We start from the raw sequence: 22,278 nt of genomic DNA, 5'->3' as shown, positions 1-22,278 counted from the left end.
GTTGTTTACGTTAAGCACGTGTGCGCTGAACGTAATCCACGCTGATAACGATATGAGGGTGAGTGAGTGAGTGTTTCCCACAGACTTGGACTCTATTTGTGGCGGCATATATGCAAATTCATTCTCGCTTTTAGAGCACGGTGAAAAAGCGTTTTCCCGGTAGCGCTGTACACAAATTAGCGCTCTGCTCACAAACGCTGCTTTATTAGACATTACATGCTAAATGAAATGAAAATGACATCCAAAATTTTCTGAAGACAGTCGGTTTCCTTCAGAAATACAGTGATATAAAGACACCCGCACCGTGTTTTGATTTTGAAACGTGCAGTGCTCGTTTATTCAGTGAAGTCAAAGCTTTTTGAAAAAATCAATTTGTAGCGTTCAGTTTTGATATTGTGGCGGGCCGCCACTAATAAACCAATGTATGGGAAACACTGTTACTGTAGGGTTAGTTAAGATTAGGGTTGTTGCATGTAAATATGCTGAATTTTCTGTTATTACACGTGTAACAGCAGGACTGTAAAATGGTGTGTCCGTGATTTTTATATCTAGCAATTGAAATATATCATAAAACTAGCATTTTAACTTTGATCACTGAATATCAGTATCTGAACTTTAAAAACCTTTCCCTAAAAATGTTAAACAATTAAAAATTAGTCCAACTATCTCTGGGTACAAGCAGGAAACCCAGTTCCTGCATGAAACTGTCAGTCCTGCCCACCCTTTGACCAACAGGAAATATTTCTATTTATAGAATATATTTCTATGGGAACGTTTACAGGGAGTTTCTTTAGTCAAGTGTGTGGTTGTGCTGCACTAAATTTAAATAAAGAATAACTGCTGAATGTTTGAGGATTAAATGCATAGCATCAGCTGTTAATAATGTACAAAGCATCTCTGCCCTTCCCTCTCCTCTGTCCTCTACATTAGTTATCAGAGGTTGCTCCAGACCATCAGTGTACTGGAGGCCCAGCGAACCCAAGCCATCCTGGACCTGGAGACGCTGGCACGGCATCAGAAGGAAGCCCTGTCTGACCCCATCGCCTTTGTGGACCAGCTACAGAAACGGGTACAGAAGCTTTCTCTGGGACTTCCATTGGTATTTTCTGAAATGGCTGTTTATTAGTCCTGCATTCTGGTTTAAGTGTGTTTTTGATCATCTGCTTTCATCACAGATGGAGATGGGTCTGCCTCGGCCCCAGAGAGTAGTCCAGCTCCCGGACATTGCATGGGACCAATACACCTCAGGCCGTGGCGACTTTGAAAGGGAGTTCTGTGACAAGAAGCGCAAAACACGACATTTGCAGTTAATCTTTGACAAAGGTGTATACCTTTTTGTGTCTGTGTATTTTTGCATATTGCCCTCAGGTCCAATTGACCAGGATATGGCCCCAAAAATCTCTTAAAATGCAATTTGCAATTTATTTGAAATCTCAATATGGCTTTGTGCATTTATCCAAAAAAAGAAAAGGCTGCGATTGGGAAAAACTAAATTTGATGGTTTAATCTTTGAAGATGAAATAAAAATTCTAAAAATAAAATTGTTATATTTATATAATGTAATCATATATATTTTTTTTTTACAGGGAAATATTACAATATCAATATTTATTTTTTAAATAAATATAATCATCATAAAAATATTTTTAGTTAATAAATAATAAGTTATATTAACAATCACAAATGTTTGGCTAAATTGTGCAGCCCTACAAACAAGCAAACAAATTATAAAAATAGGGCATGAGGTCAAAAATGTCAGGGCGATGCAAAAATATTTGAATAAAACTGCTTTAATTTTTATAATTGCATTAATATTATAAAAAAAGTTTCCCTTAAATAAAAGTTCTGTGTTGCAATCATCAAGTGTGAACATGCAGAAGAATGTAAAATAAGAAGTTATATCTTGTTTATCCTTATGATTGTGTCAAGGTCAATAAATGATCAGATAATTTGATGTTTAGGTTGTAGATCATGTGGTGCAAATTAGCATATTTATGATTTAGTTTTATTTAACCATATGATATCGACATGAATACCAGAATGCATTGCTCTACTGTTCAGATGTTTCAGGGTGGCAAGTTTTTAAATGTTTTTTAAAGACGTCTCTTGCGTTCACCAAGGCTGCATTTATTTGATAATAAATACATGGTTAAAAAAATGTATGATACCAACACGAATACAAAGAGTACATTTCTAAGAACTTGGCAATAGATATTTAAAAGATTTGTCCTTTTCTTTATCATGGACTCTCCTTCAGAATTCATTTAATACCACAAATGAATGCTTATAATTTATTTATTTATTTTTTAATTACTTTCTAGTTTTAGTGGACCCTTTGGATATGTCCGTTCAATGGCAATGCTTTTGTCTTTCTGTAGTGGGGTTGCCTGCTCGACCAAAAAGTCCTGTGGATTCCAAGAAGGAGGGTGACTCATCATCCGTCTACTCCTCCTCCCTGCCGTCAAGTGACGGTCCAGAACACAGCATGTCCAGTAGCAGAACTCAGGTAAACTCAGATTAAGTCTTTGTACTTCTCGTCATTTGTATTCTGTCACCATATACAGCCGTCTTGACTATGAACCTGCATGTTGTGTTTTTTTGGAAAACATGGGGTTACAGATTCTCCTTTATGCTTTGCTTATTTTTTTCCCCATGACCTACGATTTCAACGTTTCATCACACACCACTGCATCCGATACATAATAAAATCAAGACCTAACATATACGTTTGAGCCCTTGAACGTGAACTTGAATGTGCTCTGCATGCACAACATCTTCCCCGAGAGCACAAGATTTCCATCCATATTCATTCTTCTGTAACATTTCAACAAAAATGCACTGCAAGCATGCTGATCACCTGGCCCATTTTATGGAAGTGCTGTGTTCAGACAAACTAGCTTTCTACCTGCAGTTTCACACCAGTCAGCCCTTCTGTCTTGTTCAGGATGTTCATGCATGCAGCACATGTAGCGAGAAGATGGTATCTATGGAAACCAGTGGGAGAAACCATGTCCTCCTTTTGATATGGAGTGTGTATATGTATTAAATCGATGAATAAAGCATTTCCATTGGTCTCTTGGTAGATCAGGAAATCTGAGCAGACCCACTATCTCATAATTAATGGTTAAAAAGTCAGTAGAGTTCATTATTGCCCACCCACATTTTCAGGTGTGTTGGTTCCAGAAGTGTTTGTTAAAGCGTTATAAGCCACGAATCAAACTATCTAGGTAAGAGGTGAATTAAAACATTACAAACATTTATTTGAAGCAAAAAAAGTACTTGAAAATCTGACAAAAAGACAAACAAAAAATAAAGCTAAAAACAATTCACAATATTAAAGAACAAAGGTTATGAGTATAATAATGATTCTAACATAACACTAAGCCAAACACCATAAAAAAACATCTATGTATATGTACAACCACACACACACATACATATATACATACGCATTTATAAATTATATATATATATATATATATAAATAAAATTTCCCACTGCCGCGGTAAACTAAGCTTTTTTTTTTATACCCATCTAACAAAATACTAATTGAACTTAGCTGGACACACTTTCCTTATTTTTTCACAACAAATGGCCAAGCAAGCGCAGACTGACAAGATATGCGAGACAGAACGAGACCAAACGCGATATCAGCACGTCTCCACACAGTAAACAAAACAAGCGTGTCCTTGCAACGACAACTGCGCTAAACACTAATAAGACAAGTAAATACACTTATGAGCTGCTTTTAACTTCCAATTCTGATAAAGACTGTTTCTCTCAAAGAGTATTTCTTTACACTGTTTTCTGCTGGTGCTTGAACACACTTTCCTTCTTTTTTTTTTCCACAACAAATGGCCAAGCAAGCGCGTGAGACAGAACGAGACCAAACGCGATATCAGCACGTCTCCACACAGATAATGTTTATATATTAAATATATTTTTATATATATATATATATATATATATAATATAAAATATAAGAATATGAATAAATAAATGTATAAACATAAGTATTTTCCAAATATATACTTTATGTGTGTGTGTATTTACATATATACACAGTACACGTACTACATATATAATGTAAACAAAATTTTTTTTTGAATGCGATTAATCATTTGACAGCACTAATATGTGTGTATGTATGTGTGTGTATATATATTTCCATTATACACATATATATACATCATATATATATATATATATATATATATATATATATATATATATATATATATATATATATATATATATATATATATATAAATACAAATATAAAAAAAAAAATACATAAGTTAAAAATATACAAAGAAAAAAAGTGAAATACCTTAAAGCAGGTTGACCACTTACGTCTTCTGAATGTTCTTTTTTTAACCTAAAATCTTAAGATAATGTCCATGTATAGCTTTGAACTGTGTGCTACTGCTAACGTGTTCTGATTTATGGTGTTTGGACAGATGATTAGAGGGAGGCTGTTCAACCAGAACAAACCTGACACTTTCAACCAGCTGTGGACTGTTGAAGAGCAGGTATGAAGCTACCCAAGAGCTGTTGGTAGCCATGAACTCAGAGCCTTTTATGAACAAACATCTGAGTCAATTTTAATGTACCATTCTTAAAAAGCTACTTCTCCATTCAAATTATTGGACAGAAGCTAACTGTTGACATAAGCTAATTTATGATAGAATGTGCATTTTAGTATTTTGTGTAGCTCTTGAGCTGTAAGATTTGGCTGTTTGCTCATCACATCTCGTATGTGAAATTTGTAGAAAAGGTTGGAGCAGCTGCTTTTGAAGTTTCCACCAGAGGAGGTCGAGTCTAAACGCTGGCAGAAGATCGCAGATGAACTTGGCAACAGAAACGCCAAACAGGTGCGTCTTCAGGCCCCGCTCTACACAGTTACCCTCATCTTTTGGCCTTGATGGACATTCAAATCTCTAGTCACCTTTTCAATGCTCTCTAAAGCAGTCAGGCAATTAACATCCTTACAGCCCCATTTAATGGAGACTCTCTATTATTTAAAATGTTTTTCACTAATGGGACAGGAGTCTTAACCTCTAAAAGCTGTGGTAGGAAAGCTTAACCACTGGATACAGGGCCAGCTCTTTTTTTATACTAAGTTTTTGTTCCTCTTCTTCACAGGTTGCTAGCAGGGTACAGAAATATTTCATAAAACTGACAAAAGCTGGTATTCCAGTACCAGGCAGAACACCCAATGTCTGCACGTACAGTAAAAAGGTAAATTGGTCTTTTAAAATGTATAATATAAACTGTAATATATATTTTAAAATATTTTAACTACAAACTACTATTGAAAAGTCTGGGGTTGGTAAGATTTTTAAATATTTTTGAAGTCAGTCTCTTATGCTTAACTAGTATTTTTTATTTTTTTTTATCAGAAATGCAGTACAAATAGTAATATTGTGAAATATTATTACATTTAATACATGTTTTCTGTTTTAATATATTTTCAAATGTAATTTTCTCCTGTGATGGCAAAGCTGGATTTTCAGCATCATTACTCCAGTCTTCAGTGTCACACGATTCTTCAGAAATCATTCTAATAAGCTGATTTGCTGCTAAGTAAAAATTTTGTTGTTGTCACAGTTTATAAGAGTTATGCAGTGTTTTTGTGGAAACCATGATACAGTTTATTACAGGATCTGTAGAAAGTTTTAAATGAACAGCATTTATTTACAAACCTGATTCCAAAAAAAGTTGGGACACTGTACAAATTACGAATAAAAAGGAATGCAATAATTTACAAATCTCATGAACTTATATTTTATTCACAATAGAATATAGATAACATATCAAATGTTGAAAGTGAGACATTTTGAAATGTCATGCCAAATATTGGCTCATTTTGGATTTCATGAGAGCTACACATTCCAAAAAAGTTGGGACAGGTAGCAATAAGAGGCCGGAAAAGTTAAATGTACATATAAGGAACAGCTGGAGGACCAATTTGCAACTTATTAGGTCAATTGGCAACATGATTGGGTATAAAAAGAGCCTCTCAGAGTGGCAGTGTCTCTCAGAAGTCAAGATGGCAAGAGGATCACCAATTCCCCCAATGCTGCGGCGAAAAATAGTGGAGCAATATCAGAAAGGAGTTTCTCAGAGAAAAATCGCAAAGAGTTTGAAGTTATCATCATCTACAGTGCATAATATCATCCAAAGATTCAGAGAATCTGGAACAATCTCTGTGCGTAAGGGTCAAGGCCGGAAAACCATACTGGATGCCCGTGATCTTCGGGCCCTTAGACAGCACTGCATCACATACAGGAATGCTACTGTAATGGAAATCACAACATGGGCTCAGGAATACTTCCAGAAAACATTGTCGGTGAACACAATCCACCGTGCCATTCGCCGTTGCCGGCTAAAACTCTATAGGTCAAAAAAGAAGCCATATCTAAACATGATCCAGAAGCGCAGGCGTTTTCTCTGGGCCAAGGCTTATTTAAAATGGACTGTGGCAAAGTGGAAAACTGTTCTGTTGTCAGACGAATCAAAATTTGAAGTTCTTTTTGGAAAATTGGGACGCCATGTCATCCGGACTAAAGAGGACAAGGACAACCCAAGTTGTTATCAGCGCTCAGTTCAGAAGCCTGCATCTCTGATGGTATGGGGTTGCATGAGTGCGTGTGGCATGGGCAGCTTACACATCTGGAAAGGCACCATCAATGCTGAAAGGTATATCCAAGTTCTAGAACAACATATGCTCCCATCCAGACGTTGTCTCTTTCAGGGAAGACCTTGCATTTTCCAACATGACAATGCCAGACCACATACTGCATCAATTACAACATCATGGCTGCGTAGAAGGAGGATCCGGGTACTGAAATGGAGTCCAGATCTTTCACCCATAGAAAACATTTGGCGCATCATAAAGAGGAAGATGCGACAAAGAAGACCTAAGACAGTTGAGCAACTAGAAGCTTGTATTAGACAAGAATGGGACAACATTCCTATTCCTAAACTTGAGCAACTTGTCTCCTCAGTCCCCAGACGTTTGCAGACTGTTATAAAAAGAAGAGGGGATGCCACACAGTGGTAAACATGGCCTTGTCCCAACTTTTTTGAGATGTGTTGATGCCATGAAATTTAAAATAAACTTATTTTTCCCTTAAAATGATACATTTTCTCAGTTTAAACATTTGATATGTCATCTATGTTGTATTCTGAATAAAATATTGAAATTGGAAACTTCCACATCATTGCATTCTGTTTTTATTCACAATTTGTACAGTGTCCCAACTTTTTTGGAATCGGGTTTGTATTTATTTTCGTACAATGTAAATGTCTTTACTGTAACTTTTAATCAATTCAATGCATCTGTGCTGAATAAACATAATTTTTTTTTTCTCAATTCTTACTCAAAACGTTTGAACTGTTGTGTGTGTGTGTGTGTGTGTATATATATATGTATGTATGTACGTGTATGTATATATATATACACACACACACACACACACACACACAGAGATTGGGGAAAAAAAACTATTTGATCCCCTGCTGATTGTGTCCGTTTCCCCACAGAAATTATCAGTCTATAATGTTAATGGTAGGTTTATTTGAACAGTGAGAGACAGAATAACAACAAAATAAAGTCCAGAAAGATCCAAGAAAAATCCAGAAAAACGCATTTCAAAAAAGTTATACACTGAGTTGTATTTTAATGAGTGTAATAAGTATTTGACCCATTTTCAATGCCCTAGCCCTGACGGTAAATGGCCCCGTCCATCGTCCCTTTGATGTGGTGCAGTTTTCCTGTCCCTTTAGCAAAAAAACACCCCCAAAGCATAATGTTTTCACCTCCATGTTTGACGGTGGGGATGGTGTTCTTGGGGTCAAAGGCAGCATTCCTCCTCCTCCAAACACAGCAAGTTGAGTTGATGCCAAAGAGCTAGATTGTGGTCTCATCTGAGCACAACACTTTCACCCAGTTCTCCTCTGAATTATTGGCAAACTTCAGACGGGCCTGTATATGTGCTTTCTTGAGCAGGGGGACCTTGCGGCCGCTGCAGGATTTCAGTCCTTCACGGTGTAGTCTGTTACCAATTGTTTTCTTGGTGACTATGGTCCCAGCTGCCTTGAGATCATTGACAAGATCCTCCCGTGTAGTTCTGGGCTGAATCCTCACCGTTCTCATGATCATTGAAACTCCACGAGGTGAGATCTTGCATGGAGCCCCAGACCGAGGGAGATTGACAGTTATTTTGTGTTACTTCCATTTGCGAATAATCGCACCAACTGTTGTCACCTTCTCACCAAGCTGCTTGACGATGGTCTTGTAGCCCATTCCAGCCTTGTGTTGGTCTACAATCCTGTCCCTGACATCCTTGGACATCTCTTTGGTCTTGGCCATGGTGGAGAGTTGGGAATCTGATTGATTGATTGATTCTGTGGACAGGTGTCTTTTATACAGGTAACGAGCTGAGATTAGGAGCACTCCCTTTAAGAGAATGATCCTAATCTCAGCTTGTTACCTGTATAAAAGACACCTGGGAGCCAGAAATCTTGCTGATTGATAGGGGATCAAATGCTTATTTGGCTCATTAAACTGCAAATCAATTTATAACTTTTTTGAAATGCGTTTTACTGTATTTTTTTTGTTATTCTGTCTCTCACTGTTCAAATAAACCTACCATTAAAACTATAGACTGATAATTTCTTGGTCCGTGAGCAAATGGACAAAATCAGCAGGGGATCAAATAACTCCCCCCGTGTGTGTGTGTGTGTGTATATTATATATAAAAATTTATTTATTTTTAATAAATTTAAAAAAATATATATATTTAAAATGCTTTACGGTGCATGTTTTTTGATAGGACATGTTGTTTATAATTGCAGGCCTCCAGTAAGCGACAGCACCACCTCAATAAGCACCTTTACAGGCCCTCTACGTTCCTCACCTCATACGAGCCGCCCGTCTACATGGATGACGAGGATGAACGTTCTCATTTCTTCAACAGCCTCCAGGATAATGGAGCGGATGATTCGGTCAGTCCTGGTTAAAATTTCACAGTTCAAGTCCAACTAAATCTGAGAGCTCCCACAACATTTTATCAGATCATATTGAAGCAAATTGATTTAGAAGCTGAAAACAGAAAAACAAATACGTAAATCGATTTATGAAAAATTCTTACTGCTTTTTGAAAGCCATTTGGATTCATCATAGCGACTTCCTCTCTTCCCCTCGGGCAAACATTTGATGGCCTTTTTCAAACAGGAAATCCTTTAAAGACCGCAAACTGGCATTTCCACAATTGGGATTTGCTTGATGTTTGATCATTTAATAATGATGAGCTGCCTTTTGACAGACACCCCTGCCAAAATCATTAGAGATGACTCGATGTTTGCATCTCCTCAGCTGAACTGTGTAAAGAGGGCTGTGTGTTGAGTGACTGTGAACTGACTGCAGTGGCTTGACATTTTCTCTGGCTCTGATATGTAACCTTTACGCGACACTGGTCAGTGGGCCCTACAGATAACATAACCAGTCGCGCGTTGCCAAGCATCAGCGAACCTTACATGCACCAAATATAGACTTACTACAAATCATGACATCACAAGCCATAGGTAAAGCCTGCATGGAAATATTGGAAATGGAGCTTTACCTGTCAACAAACTAAACCCATTGTCATTATCACATTGCAGTGTTGATTTCTGTTATATCGTGGTGCTCATACATACAATTTCCTGCAGTATTAAAATGACAACTTTTTATATATATATATATATATATAGCAAGGATGCATTTAATTGATAAAGTCACAGGTTTTCTACAGAAATATTAAGCAGCACAACAGTTTTCAAATATTTCTTGAGCAGCTAATCAGCATATTAGAATAATTTCTGAAGGATCATGTGACACTGAAGACTGGAGTAATCATGCTGAAAATTCAGCTTTTCCCATCAGGAAAAAGTTACTATTTAAAATATTAAAACAGAAAATGTTTTAAATGTAAAAATATTTCTCAATAATTACTTTTTACTGTATTTTTGATTTATTAAATGCACCCTTTGTGAGCATAACTAAAATAATCTTATGGACCCCAAACTTTTATTTAAACAATACCATTTATTTATGCAATTTGAATATTATTTTCACACCATCAATTAATTTCTGTTTAATTTCACACCATCTCTGTTGTTATTACCAGACAATAACATAACTGTTTTTAGGATTTATTTTAACTATTTGGGAAAAATGTCTGATAATATAAATTTAAATAAATTAATTGATTAATAATATTTATTTTTACGGCAACATTTTTTTGGGTGTTGTGACAATAAAATAAAGGGAGAACAGGGTCAGGAAATGTAGCCTTAACCTAGCCTAACAAAAAAAAAAAAAAAACTGTGCCATTGAAGAGAATATTCCAGACTTAAAAAGTAGTTTGTAAATATATTTTGTAGTGCAGCAGTGACAGCTGATGTGGTAAAGAGTGTTGTACTCTTCTGACCCTGCTGTGATGTTTCAGGATGAGGAAGGGGTTCCAGTGGAGCTGAGGCACCTGCCGGAGTATAAGGAGCTACTGGAGCTGAAGAAACTCAAAAAACAGAAACTACAGGAGATCCAGGCTGAAAGCGCTCTCATGCAGCACGTAGGCTATAAGGTACGCGTTTACCTGCCTATTTCCATTGTGATGTCTCTGATTCTCAAAAATATAAATCAGGTCATCTTTTAATCCCCCTCGTGTTGTTCCAAATCTGTATGACTGACTTGTGTGGAACACAGAAAAGATATTTTGAAGAATGCTGAAAATATTTTTGTTCATACAGGGCTCTAGACTCAGCCTTCCCACTGGTCGCTCTTTTGCGACGAACTTTCTCAGTTGGTCACAGGAGCACATAATTGGTTGTCACATTTTTGTATTTTTTGCTACAACATGTGATTATTCAGTGCATGCTAATGAACTTTAATCATAGGTTATAGTTATATGGTAACGAAAGTGTTCAACATTCAACCCGTTCTTTTTCATCGGTATTATTTGTGATTTCAATTTTGTGATCAGGAATTCCTTTTTTCGTGCGCTTTCACTTTCAAATTTGCGATCTTGGTGTCACGTTTTACAAGAAAAGATAATTGTCTGTTTTGCTTATATCTGTACACCTTTCTCTTTTCAAGACTTAAACAAAAGATGGATTCATTGTTATTCTTAATTAAAAAGCACAACTACAAGAAAACATTAGGCTGCAATGACAAACTGTCTTGCATAACATTTATTAACAAAAACAAATAAGACGAGGTATGGCACAGGACACATCAGATGCTGTATTATGTACCGACCAGTGTTGGGGGTAACGCATTACAAGTAACGCGAGTTACGTAATAATATTACTTTTTTCAAGTAACTAGTAAAGTAACGCATTACTTTTTAATTTACAAGAAAATATCTGAGTTACTTTTTCCCCATTTATTGACTGACAGTGCGCTGTGTGAGCATGCTGTTACTATAGATCTAAATGTGAATGTGCATGAATTCATCCCACGCAAAAAACTGATTTAGTATTCATCAAAATTAATTAAAACAGTGAAATGCAAACTCAGAATATGACGCAAACTGCAATAATTAAATATGTTAAACAACACAAATGTATCTAATCCCATTTTATTAACCAATGTCTTTACTGCTGACCTTTGATGATCCAGTTCAACCATATTAATAAGCAAAAATGACTTTAGATAAACTAACAATTGTACTTCATTGTTTTTTTTTATTGCTGAAGAGTGTTAAACCTTCTTATCCTGAGTTTTACTTTACAGACGTGAATTTACTTTTCCTTCACAAGATACAGGGCTTTTACATTTGTATTAATGTAATTTCTTGTATTAAAAACAATCAAGCCCTGCTCATATTTAAAAAGTAACGCAAAAGTAACGTAACACATTACTTTCCATAAAAAGTAGCTAAGTAACGTAATTAGTTACTTTTTTAGGGAGTAACGCAATATTGTAATGCATTACTTTTAAAAGTAACTTTCCCCAACACTGGTACCGACTAATAAATTACTAATAAACCAGGCTCTACCCACGAAGCGCTCGGCTTTCATTGTATGGACTAGGGCTGCTTGATTATGACACAAATCATAATCACGATTATTTTGGTCAAGATTGTAATCACGGTTATGAAAAATGTCATTAATTACTCACCCTCATGTCGTTCCAAACGAAACACGAAAACGTTCATCTTCGAAACACAAGTTAAGATATTTTTGATTAAATCGGAGAGCTATCTGACCCTCCATAGACAGCAACGCAACTGAAATGTTCCCAGATCCAGAAACGTAGTAAATAGATCGGTAAAACAGTCCATGTGACATCAGTGGCTCAACTTCAGTTTTGCGACGCTACGAGAATACAATTTTTTTTTTTTTGTGCAAAGAAAAAAAAAAAAACAATTTACTCAACCATTCTTCTCCCCCGAGTTACGTCCACCATTTTAGAGAGTAGCCAAGAACGTATTTGACGTAATCAGCGTTGTTTACGTTCGAGGGGAAAGTGCGCGCATGAATGAAAGCTGCGTAATAAGTGTAATTTACGCCTAAGCGTGCGTATGCATTGTAGGGGTGGGTGCTATACTGGTATTAACGTGACTACCAGTATTATGTTGTGCCATGATATGGATTTTGTTATACCGTGGATACCATTACATATTCAGGGATTTCATTGGATTGACAGACAAAGATTTTTTCCCCGCGGCCATTACTGCGTAGATGCTTGATCGGACATAAATGAGAACCGGAAAGTTTTTGCTCCAAACACACGATCGGCTTTTCGGAACTACACACAAACTGGATTACAATAATTTCCCAAAATTTCATTTGTGTGGTATTATTACTAAGTCTGTAAATGGCCGTTAACACAGGACAGAGACGCAGAACACGAACACAAAGACTGGAGCAGGCAACACAAGATCACTGTTCACAATGCTCGAAATATAGGAAGAAAAATATAAATAATTAATTGGGGGCGGGGGGTTAATATTAACGAGTATCTGAAGGGAACTCTCTTCAGAAAACTTTAGATGGCATTTTCTTTTGCTCTTACCTCCATGTTCATAAGCGCAGAGCAGCTTTATTTATATGCCATTATTTTAATGACAAATGTGGAGAGTGCATTATTGTAGCACGAAAGCACATTCAAATAATGCACGAGCGCAAATCTTTCCGCTCGCACGCGGATTTATTTTGCTCTCGCAAAAAACCGGACTCTCATCCAGTGAGAGTGCGCGCACTTAAAACATGTTTCTCCTCTCACTCAAACTATCCTGTGCACTCGCAAATCTCTCTTTTCGCACCTGAAACTAAACGTTGTCAAATGTTAACCAATCAGGTTTCAAAGATGGCTCTGTAATTTCTTTAGAATTTATTACTACTAAATCATAATAATCAAATATTAGAAATTAATCGTGTGCTTGAATTAATTGTAAATAACCTAGTTTAACAGTTTGTGATTCATCTAAACACAAACAAAAAAGTAGGCCTATATGATTCATGATTCTTAAAGTTCATGTGGTCTTATAGCCTACGTATTGTGCACTTTGAAATATATATATATATATATATACACACACACACACACACACACACACACAGTGGGTACAGAAAGTATTCAGACCCCCTTAAATTTTTCACTCTGTTATATTGCAGCCATTTGCTAAAATCATTTAAGTTCATTTTTTTTTTCCTCAATGTACACACAGCACCCCATATTGACAGAAAAAAACTGAATTGTTGACATTTTTGCAGATTTATTAAAAAAAGAAAAACTGAAATATCACATGGTCCTAAGTATTCAGACCCTTTGCTGTGACACTCATATATTTAACTCAGGTGCTGTCCATTTCTTCGGATCATCCTTGAGATGGTTCTACACCTTCATTTGAGTCCAGCTGTGTTTGATTATACTGACTGGACTTAATTAGGAAAGCCACACACCTGTCTATATAAGACCTTACAGCTCACAGTGCATGTCAGAGCAAATGAGAATCATGAGGTCAAAGGAACTGCCTGAAGAGCTCAGAGACAGAATTGTGGCAAGGCACAGATCTGGCCAAGGTTACAAAATAATTTCTGCTGCACTTAAGGTTCCTAAGAGCACAGGGGGCTCCATAATCCTTAAATGGAAGACGTTTGGGATGACCAGAACCCTTCCTAGAGCTGGCCGTCCGGCCAAACTGAGCTATCGGGGGAGAAGAGCCTTGGTGAGAGAGGTAAAGAAGAACCCAAAGATCACTGTGGCTGAGCTCCATAGATGCAGTCGGGAGATGGGAGAAAGTTGTAGAAAGTCAACCATCAATGCAGCCTTCCACCAGTCGGGGCTTTATGGCAGAGTGGCCCGACGAAAGCCTCTCCTCAGTGCAAGACACATGAAAGCCCGCATGGAGTTTGCTAAAAAACACCTGAAGATTCTCTGGTTTGATGAGACCAAGATAGAACTTTTTTGGCCTTAATTCTAAGCGGTATGTGTGGAGAAAACCAGGCACTGCTCATCACCTGTCCAATACAGTCCCAACAGTGAAGCATGGTGGTGGCAGCATCATGCTGTGGGGGTGTTTTTCAGCTGCAGGGACAGGACGACTGGTTGCAATCGAGGGAAAGATGAATGCGGCCAAGTACAGGGATATCCTGGACGAAAACCTTCTCCAGAGTGCTCAGGACCTCAGACTGGGCCGAAGGTTTACCTTCCAACAAGACGATGACCCTAAGCACACAGCTAAAATAACGAAGGAGTGGCTTCACAACAACTCCGTGACTGTTCTTGAATGGCCCAGCCAGAGCCCTGACTTAAACCCAATTGACCATCTCTGGAGAGACCTAAAAATGGCTGTCCACCAACGTTTACCATCCAACCTTACAGAACTGGAGAGGATCTGCAAGGAGGAAGGGCAGAGGATCCCCAAATCCAGGTGTGAAAAACTTGTTGCATCTTTCCCAAAAAGACTCATGGCTGTATTAGATCAAAAGGGTGCTTCTACTAAATACTGAGCAAAGGGTCTGAATACTTAGGACCATGTGATATTTCAGTTTTTCTTTTTTAATAAATCTGCAAAAATGTCAACAATTCTGTGTTTTTCTGTCAATATGGGGTGCTGTATGTACATTAATGAGGAAAAAAAATTAACTTAAATGATTTTAGCAAATGGCTGCAATATAACAAAGAGTGAAAAATTTAAGGGGGTCTGAATACTTTCCGTACCCACTGTGTATGTATGTGTGTATATATATATATATATATATATATATATATATATATATATATATATATATATATACACACACACTGATTTATGACAGAACTATTTAGATAAGGGTCGGATGCACTATTCCCAATACTTAAGATGTGGCGACCAAATATAACGCTATAAGGAATTTCCCATATTTGTCATAACTTTACTACACTATGGGTTTAATGTATTTGCAGACAATGTAATTACGTAACTGTCATATAACTGTATGTTCACTGTTTTAGAGGAGAGTGCCATTGAATGTGGCTAATATGAAGTGGGTTTTCATGACATAAAATCAGAACTAAAAACAAACACTGGATTAAAAAAAAAAAACTCCCAATAAATGTCCAAACAGAGATTCTATCAGAACATTTATTGTGTAATATCTTCCATCATTTACATATATTTTTTGCATTTCATGTTGATTTGATAGGAATTGTTACTACTTATTGCCATCATACCAACTGAGAATTTATTGCAATGATTTTAATTTCAGTTGAGGTATGTTACATGATATAACTCTGATCTTTTATATGAAGTCTTTAGAGCAGTGGTCGGCAACAGGCGGCATGCGGGCCAAAACTGGCGCCCGCAGCTAGATTATTTTGATAGCGGCTGGTTCTGAAATAGATCTGTCATGACAGCAACAGTTACTCAAAATCAGAGTATGTGAGTGGAGCAGTCTGATTTTGAATTGAGGGAGGAGCGGATTTTTTAAAAGTCGGAGCATCGTGGTTTTCACTCGCTCCGAGAGCGCTCCACTGCCGCTCCATCACGAGTACAATTCATGCCAACGACCCGGCCGTTATATAACTGCATATTCAGGAAGAATTCACGTTAAACATATTTAGCTAGCTTGATAGAGAAGGATCACTCAAATCAGGAAGAATGTGAAGGCTGATGGTTCTCAAGGATCATTTGTTTGTTCCTTCTAGATACTGAATATTTTCAGTTGAAAGCATGATTTAAACAACTACTACAACACTTATTCACACGCAGTCGCTATCTCAATACAATTATAATCTTTCAGTGCTACTTCTGTATCTGATTTCGAATGAGCAGAAATCTGTAAGAAAAGCATATTATAGGTAAAATAACTGCCGAAAACATACTATTTTCATCACAAACAAAATTTGCACTGCAAAGAGCAGCAATTATACCTTTTAAAGCTGACAACCATGTAATTAGCTTGTCATGTCGGCAAAGGCCGAGCGGGAAATGGCGGAGCTGGAGCGGAGTGATTATTAAATGCTTGGAGCGCGGAGGGGAAATTGTTGCTGGTCCACTCCGCTCACATAGCTACTCTGCTGGACACCGCCACAAATGTGGCTTTTTGATAATGACTGTCCTACTACAGGATTTAAACAGTTAACAGCTCACTACCACTTACAAAAGACATTGTAACAGTCAGGCAATTCTAGTTGCACTTTTTATTAATTAATTTCTTAAATTATCCGTTGACTATGTTCTGGCCCGTCAAATTTTCTAGTGGCGATTTCTTTTTTTTTTTTTTTTTTTTTTTTTTTTTTTTTTTTTGGGCCCGATGCCAAACTTACTTGCCGACCCCTGCTTTAGAGTCCTAGGCTATAATATGTTGTTTTTAGATAAATTGCTCAGATGTCTTTATGTAGCATAATTTCATACATCTAAAGTCAGACCATTCTATTTTTTATAGATCTTGAAATCATGTTGTTTTTTTCTTTTCTAGTTATATAAGGTTAAAATACATATTTTGCCTGTAATTTAACTAAGGTCTACTAAAATGTGATTCCAGTTTTTCAATATCGATATCGTCTGGGCAGTGGAAAATATCGTGATATGAATTTTAGCTCGTATCTCCCACCCCTAATGCATTGTGATATTCTCTAAAACTCGGGGGAGAAGAATGGTTGAGTAAATTGTTATTTTAGTTTTTTTTGCATTTTGACACATTTTTGCGTGTATTTGACCGTTTAGGCGCATACGTTCATAAAGATAAAATATGACTTTACCTGTCTGTGCTCTGCTCCGTCTGTGAGCGCATACACCGATATCCTCCTGAGGAAACAGGGCAAGTTCTCTTTCGCGCTTTTTAAAAACATTAATAAATCTAATCAACTTTAATAACTCAAGCACGTCCCATTGTTCAAAAGTCACGTTACATGATTTTGCTGATTTTCACGTGAAAATGAGCTTTTATGGAGGACTGAAAACGCACTGCTGGAATGGGGCACAATAATAGTTTTATCTCGATTTATTGTATTTTCATAATTGTTGGAGGCCGAAATTGAAACTGAATTCCGATGAATTGCACAGCCCTAGTATGGACAAAAACGCTGATAAAACATCATGTTCCACAGAAGAAAGTCCTACAGATTTAGAAACCAGATGAGGGTGAGTAAATGATGACAGAAATGTTTTTTTTTTTTTTTTTTTTTTTTTCAGTTAACTATCCCTTTAACTTAATATTGTGGCTTACCCAGACACGACGCAACAAAGCGACAAGTAATAAAGGCCATCTCTTAGACAGCTGTATAATAATATAATGTGGCTCTTTTTCATGATCAGCTTATTTATTTTTATTTTTTTAATAATTCTCACTCAGTGTGACATGTGTGGCATGGATCCCATCCAGGGTGTAAGGTGGCACTGTCAGGACTGTCCGCAGGACAACGCCGTGGACTTCTGCAGTTCCTGCTCTGACTGGTGAGTGGAGCTGGGTTTTTCCCACATTGTGGTGTTAATATACAGACCGTTAACTCACCATGCACCATTTGAAATGTGTCCTCTGAAATCATAGTTCTTTAAGGTAATCACATTAGGCTGGATCACAGTTCATGTTTTTCAAATTCCAAAAAACAAGACGTTTGTTATACCACTGAATATATTTAAGACAATTTTATGACTTAATACTTGTGATATTCGTCCTTCATCTTTTTAATGACTTAAAAGTCATGTTTTATTTGAAAATCTTCACGAAGGAAATCTCCTCAATCTAAGATGGGGAATCTCAGGCCTGCTTTGTATTTTTATTATCCACATGTTCCCATTCTGTTTAACTTGAAATGTTGGTCAGTTGTCTCATCCTAACCAGTCACCTTTCTGTTTGCCCCTTTAGTTTGTTTAAAACGGAGACCCACAAGCCCACACACAGACTGGAGCCAGTCTGCCAGGCCGAAACCTTCCTGGACAAAGACTACTGCTTACCGCAGAGCACAGGCTACAACTACCTGGACCCCAACTACTTCCCTGCCAACAGATGACAGGGACGAGCTCCAGCGCTAGTATCCAGGGCTGGGCAGCAGCCCCCAGGGCATTCTGTGCATGGCTTCATCATCCAAGTCAAAGAAATGCTTACGTTTGGGCGAGAGGGTACCGCAGATGGGCCGCACCTCGCCCCGACCCGCTGCCGGAGGGGGATGGGGTGGGGGTGGGGGAGGGTTCATGGGTGGGAGGGAGGGGGCAGCACCCTGTTGTCAAACCTTACCAGGTCTCGTCAAGTAACACTATCTCAAATCAAAAGAAACGAGAGGAAAGAATGAACAAAAGAAAAGGCGCACCGACATTCCCAATCCCAGGACATTTAGAAGGCAACCCGAAGCCTCCCTTTGTTCCGCCTTTTGAGTGACGGGCGTCAGTGACGCACCTCTCGGAGGAGCGCGCGGCTTTGGATTCATCGGTGGGAGCGGGGTTGGGCTCGCGTTAAAGTGCAAAATGTCGTCTGTAGTTGAAATATTTATAAGTGAAGCTTTGTGTGTGAGCTCTTTTCATGAGGCGGGAGTACAAGGAAAGGAACTTGGTGCTGAGACTGTCGTCTTTGATTCATACCAGGTTTTTAACCAATCGAGGAGGTTCGCTCACAACTCCTACATTCTAAACAGGGGTTAAAAAAAACAAAAACACAAAATTCTGGCTGACAGACCCCATACGTGTCTCTTGCCATGGGCTACCATTTTCACTAGAAGCTGCTCTTTGTTTCCTCATACGACCGTTCCATGATGTTGTCACTTTATTTACATTCATTTCTTGTTTTTTTAAATCACACCGAATTTAAAAAAAGCCACTCCACTAAACCCAATAGGTTCCCACACCTTGAAGCACTACAGCACGGAGAAGACCAGCTGAGATCCGGAAGGTGTTAATGCGCTCGTGGAGAGCTTTCTTTTCTCAGTGTGTACTGTTGTTGATCATGTGGAGTATTCAAATATATGGTCAAAAGTAGCCAGTGGTAGTTGCCGTGTGCCATTTTTTTTTTTTTTTTCGGTCCAGTCGATTGAAACCTGGCCACTTGTTTTAGAAGAAGAAAATAAATAACTCGTGGCACGTTTGCCCTCTGTGAAAAACTGCCCAGCCATCATCACACCTTTAGATCCCTCTAATTCTCGCAGTTTCCTCACGGTCCATGAAAAGATTGTATTTTTATTAATCTATTTAAAAGACGAAGAATAACGAAATCGAGTTTGTGGTAGTCGTCGCACGTGCGCCGCACTCCCACGTTATTTTATACACATGCATTTTGTTGTGCTTTGAGTAGACCATTTTGTATTGGGTTCTGTTCTGTTCACCTCCCCTCCCTTGACCCGCTTCGATATCCGTGTATAACAGTCTGTTCTTAAATAATGTAAAAAATGTTAGAGGAGAACTGTGGAAATAAAAGTATGTGAAAAGTCTTTCTACACTACATGACTCGGGTATTATGATTTGTCTTTCTGATTTATTTCAGTACTTAAGTTTGATATAAGCACAGATCAATAAGTTTTGTTAGTGACCTGTGTATTTTTAGGGCACACTTCAGCCACCAGAGGGTGTTAGGTTATTCTGAATGCTATACAGTCCATTCTTTTCTGATATGAAGCGATACTGTCATTGTATTACAGTTATTAATGTAAAGAATGGATATCAGAATATTCACTTCAGTCATAGGAAATAACTGATGCAGATGATATCACGCTATTTAATATAAAGCTGCATTCAATAGTTTGCTGCTAATTTCAAAGGTTTTACACATTAATAAATTGTGAAATGCGTTGGGACAAGAGTTTTCTATAAAAAGTGTTTTATGATTGCAGTTCACTACCGTCAGTGTATTTTGCCATACTGAAATGATGTTTCACTAAACGTTGGAGTATTTCATTATACTAATTTGCTGGCATCTTTGTCGATGTACTAGTAAATGGCTTTTTGAATGAGAAATAATGTAGAACAGGACTTGGGAATTGATTGGATAGTTGGATCTCATGTGAGTGACAGGTTGCTGGAAGGAAGACAAAAATTTGCTTTAGTAAAGTAATAGTAAAAAATACTGTCTTGTGCGGACGTTTTCATATGACAGGCTTTACCACATTGGCTAATTTTGATGCTGCTAGAGAAAACTGCTAGCAATACTTCCAATTAATTAATTCTTTTTTTTTTTTTCACCTTTAATGATTTGCACATTGACCTTCACAAAACCTTAAAGGAACAGTTCACCCAAAAATAAAATTTCCTGAGAATGTAGTCACCCCCAGGCCATCCAAGATAGAGTTTGTTTCTTCAGAAAAAGTGAAGCATTACATCTGTTTATCAGTGGATCCTCTGCAGAGAATGGGTGCCGTCAGAATGAGAGTCCACACAGATCATAAAAACGTCACAATAATCCACAGCATGAACCAAGAAAACATGAAAAGCTACATGTTTGTTTGTAATGAACAAATTCATCAAGGAGTTTTAACTTAAAAGCATTACTCCTTGTCAAAATATGAGTCCATAATAATGTTTCCTCCACTAAAAAAGTTCCCGTTGCCCTCTCAAATCAAAAGCCGCTGACAAGTTCATAACTGTTTTGCATATAAACGAAGCTTGATCTGTGCATATTTCTCTCCTGATTCAGACAATACAACTTTTTCACGAAAGAAAAGAATATTAAGGATAGAGGACTCTTATTTTTGCAGTAAACAACAGTTTTCAAACACGCAGCTTATTCACTTCACTAATTTATGAAATAGAGTGGATTGCTTGTGGATTATTGTGGTTCTTATCAGCTGTTTGGACTCACCCATTCTGACGGCACCCATTCACGGCAGAGGATCCATTGTTGAGCAAGTGATGTGATGTTAAATTTCTCCAAATCTGGCCTGAGGGTGAGTGCATATTCAGCACATTTCCTTTTTCAGGTGAACTATTCCTTTAACCGCAACAAAAGCATTATTATTTCCCATAGCTACTGCTTTTAAAGAACAAAAAACCTTTAAACATATGAAATGTCTTTATTTCACTCTGGTTGATAAGGAAGAATACAGTTATCAGACCTCATTGTGAAATCCATCCACTCATTGCACCTGTGAAAGCCAGGCTGTGAAATTCAAAACATTTCCCTCTCCAGCTCATTCATTTCTGCTTCACCTATACAATAAATCACTATTCTGGCATGCTTAGCACTATGTAAAGCATGAAGTTAAAATATAAAAAGGCTCTCCAGCGTCCGTCATGCTTATCAGTTTTGCTGATTTCAGTGCTCAAGGATACTGACTGAACGACAGTCCAAAAGCACCAAACGGCACCAGATTGTCATAAATAACTCTCTTACTGTGTTTTATGGAGCTGAAAGCGAGCTTAAGCATAAGCATACAGATTCAATACCAAGAGATAAACATTGTTGATTTATTGTGCTGGTTTTTACAGTGAATGACAACGGTGAGAAATGAACAGGCGCCAGTTGCTGTTGGTAGTTTTCCAAGTGAATGTGCCATACAGAAGCTGTAATCACAGGTGTGTGCGTGTGCATGTGATGAACTGTGGTGTGTAATGGAATCAGTCTGCGGTGGAGCTGTAGCTGATGGTTTTGTCCTCCAGGGGGCAGTGAGAGTCCAAGCTCTCTAGCAGGAGTCCAAGACCAGGCAGATCTGCTCAAAGACATCTTCTGGGGGCTGCTCGGCATCAATCTACATACACGCACACATAACACAGCTATTAGAAATCATAAGCTGAAAGTAGGGCATCAACCCACAGGAGAACTGTCATACAGTGCTAATAAATCCTACAAACACACAGCTGCTCTCAACGTGTTTATCTT

General features: G+C 37.7%; 2 protein-coding genes across 3 annotated transcripts in view; one reads left to right on the top strand and one right to left on the bottom strand.

The window, feature by feature from the left end:
• LOC306881344 (ZZ-type zinc finger-containing protein 3-like) overlaps positions 1–19,912 on the top strand; it is a 30,829-nt gene extending 10,917 nt beyond the window's left edge. Inside the window, exons 3-12 of one of the 2 annotated variants that reach the window (XM_079435399.1) lie at positions 931–1,069; positions 1,176–1,323; positions 2,379–2,506; positions 4,461–4,532; positions 4,773–4,874; positions 5,146–5,241; positions 8,863–9,012; positions 10,497–10,631; positions 17,833–17,933; positions 18,346–19,912. In XM_079435399.1, coding sequence (XP_079291525.1) covers positions 931–1,069; positions 1,176–1,323; positions 2,379–2,506; positions 4,461–4,532; positions 4,773–4,874; positions 5,146–5,241; positions 8,863–9,012; positions 10,497–10,631; positions 17,833–17,933; positions 18,346–18,490 — 1,216 coding nt within the window. In that variant the 3' untranslated portion in view covers positions 18,491–19,912. The remainder of the gene's footprint in view (positions 1–930; positions 1,070–1,175; positions 1,324–2,378; positions 2,507–4,460; positions 4,533–4,772; positions 4,875–5,145; positions 5,242–8,862; positions 9,013–10,496; positions 10,632–17,832; positions 17,934–18,345) is intronic. The other variant, XM_079435400.1, reaches the window with a different exon arrangement.
• A 1,543-nt stretch (positions 19,913–21,455) lies between these two features.
• Positions 21,456–22,278, bottom strand: part of LOC306881419 (adenylate kinase isoenzyme 5-like) — a 105,331-nt gene continuing 104,508 nt past the window's right edge. Inside the window, exon 14 of the mRNA XM_079435514.1 lies at positions 21,456–22,147. Within this exon, the coding sequence (XP_079291640.1) occupies positions 22,082–22,147 (66 nt within the window). The 3' untranslated portion in view covers positions 21,456–22,081. The remainder of the gene's footprint in view (positions 22,148–22,278) is intronic.

This window comes from Barbus barbus (assembly GCF_936440315.1).
Source record: "Barbus barbus genome assembly, chromosome: 15".
Lineage (NCBI taxonomy): Eukaryota > Metazoa > Chordata > Actinopteri > Cypriniformes > Cyprinidae > Barbus > Barbus barbus.
Note: the sequence above shows the minus strand (reverse complement) of the source record. Positions and strands in the feature narration are given on the sequence as shown.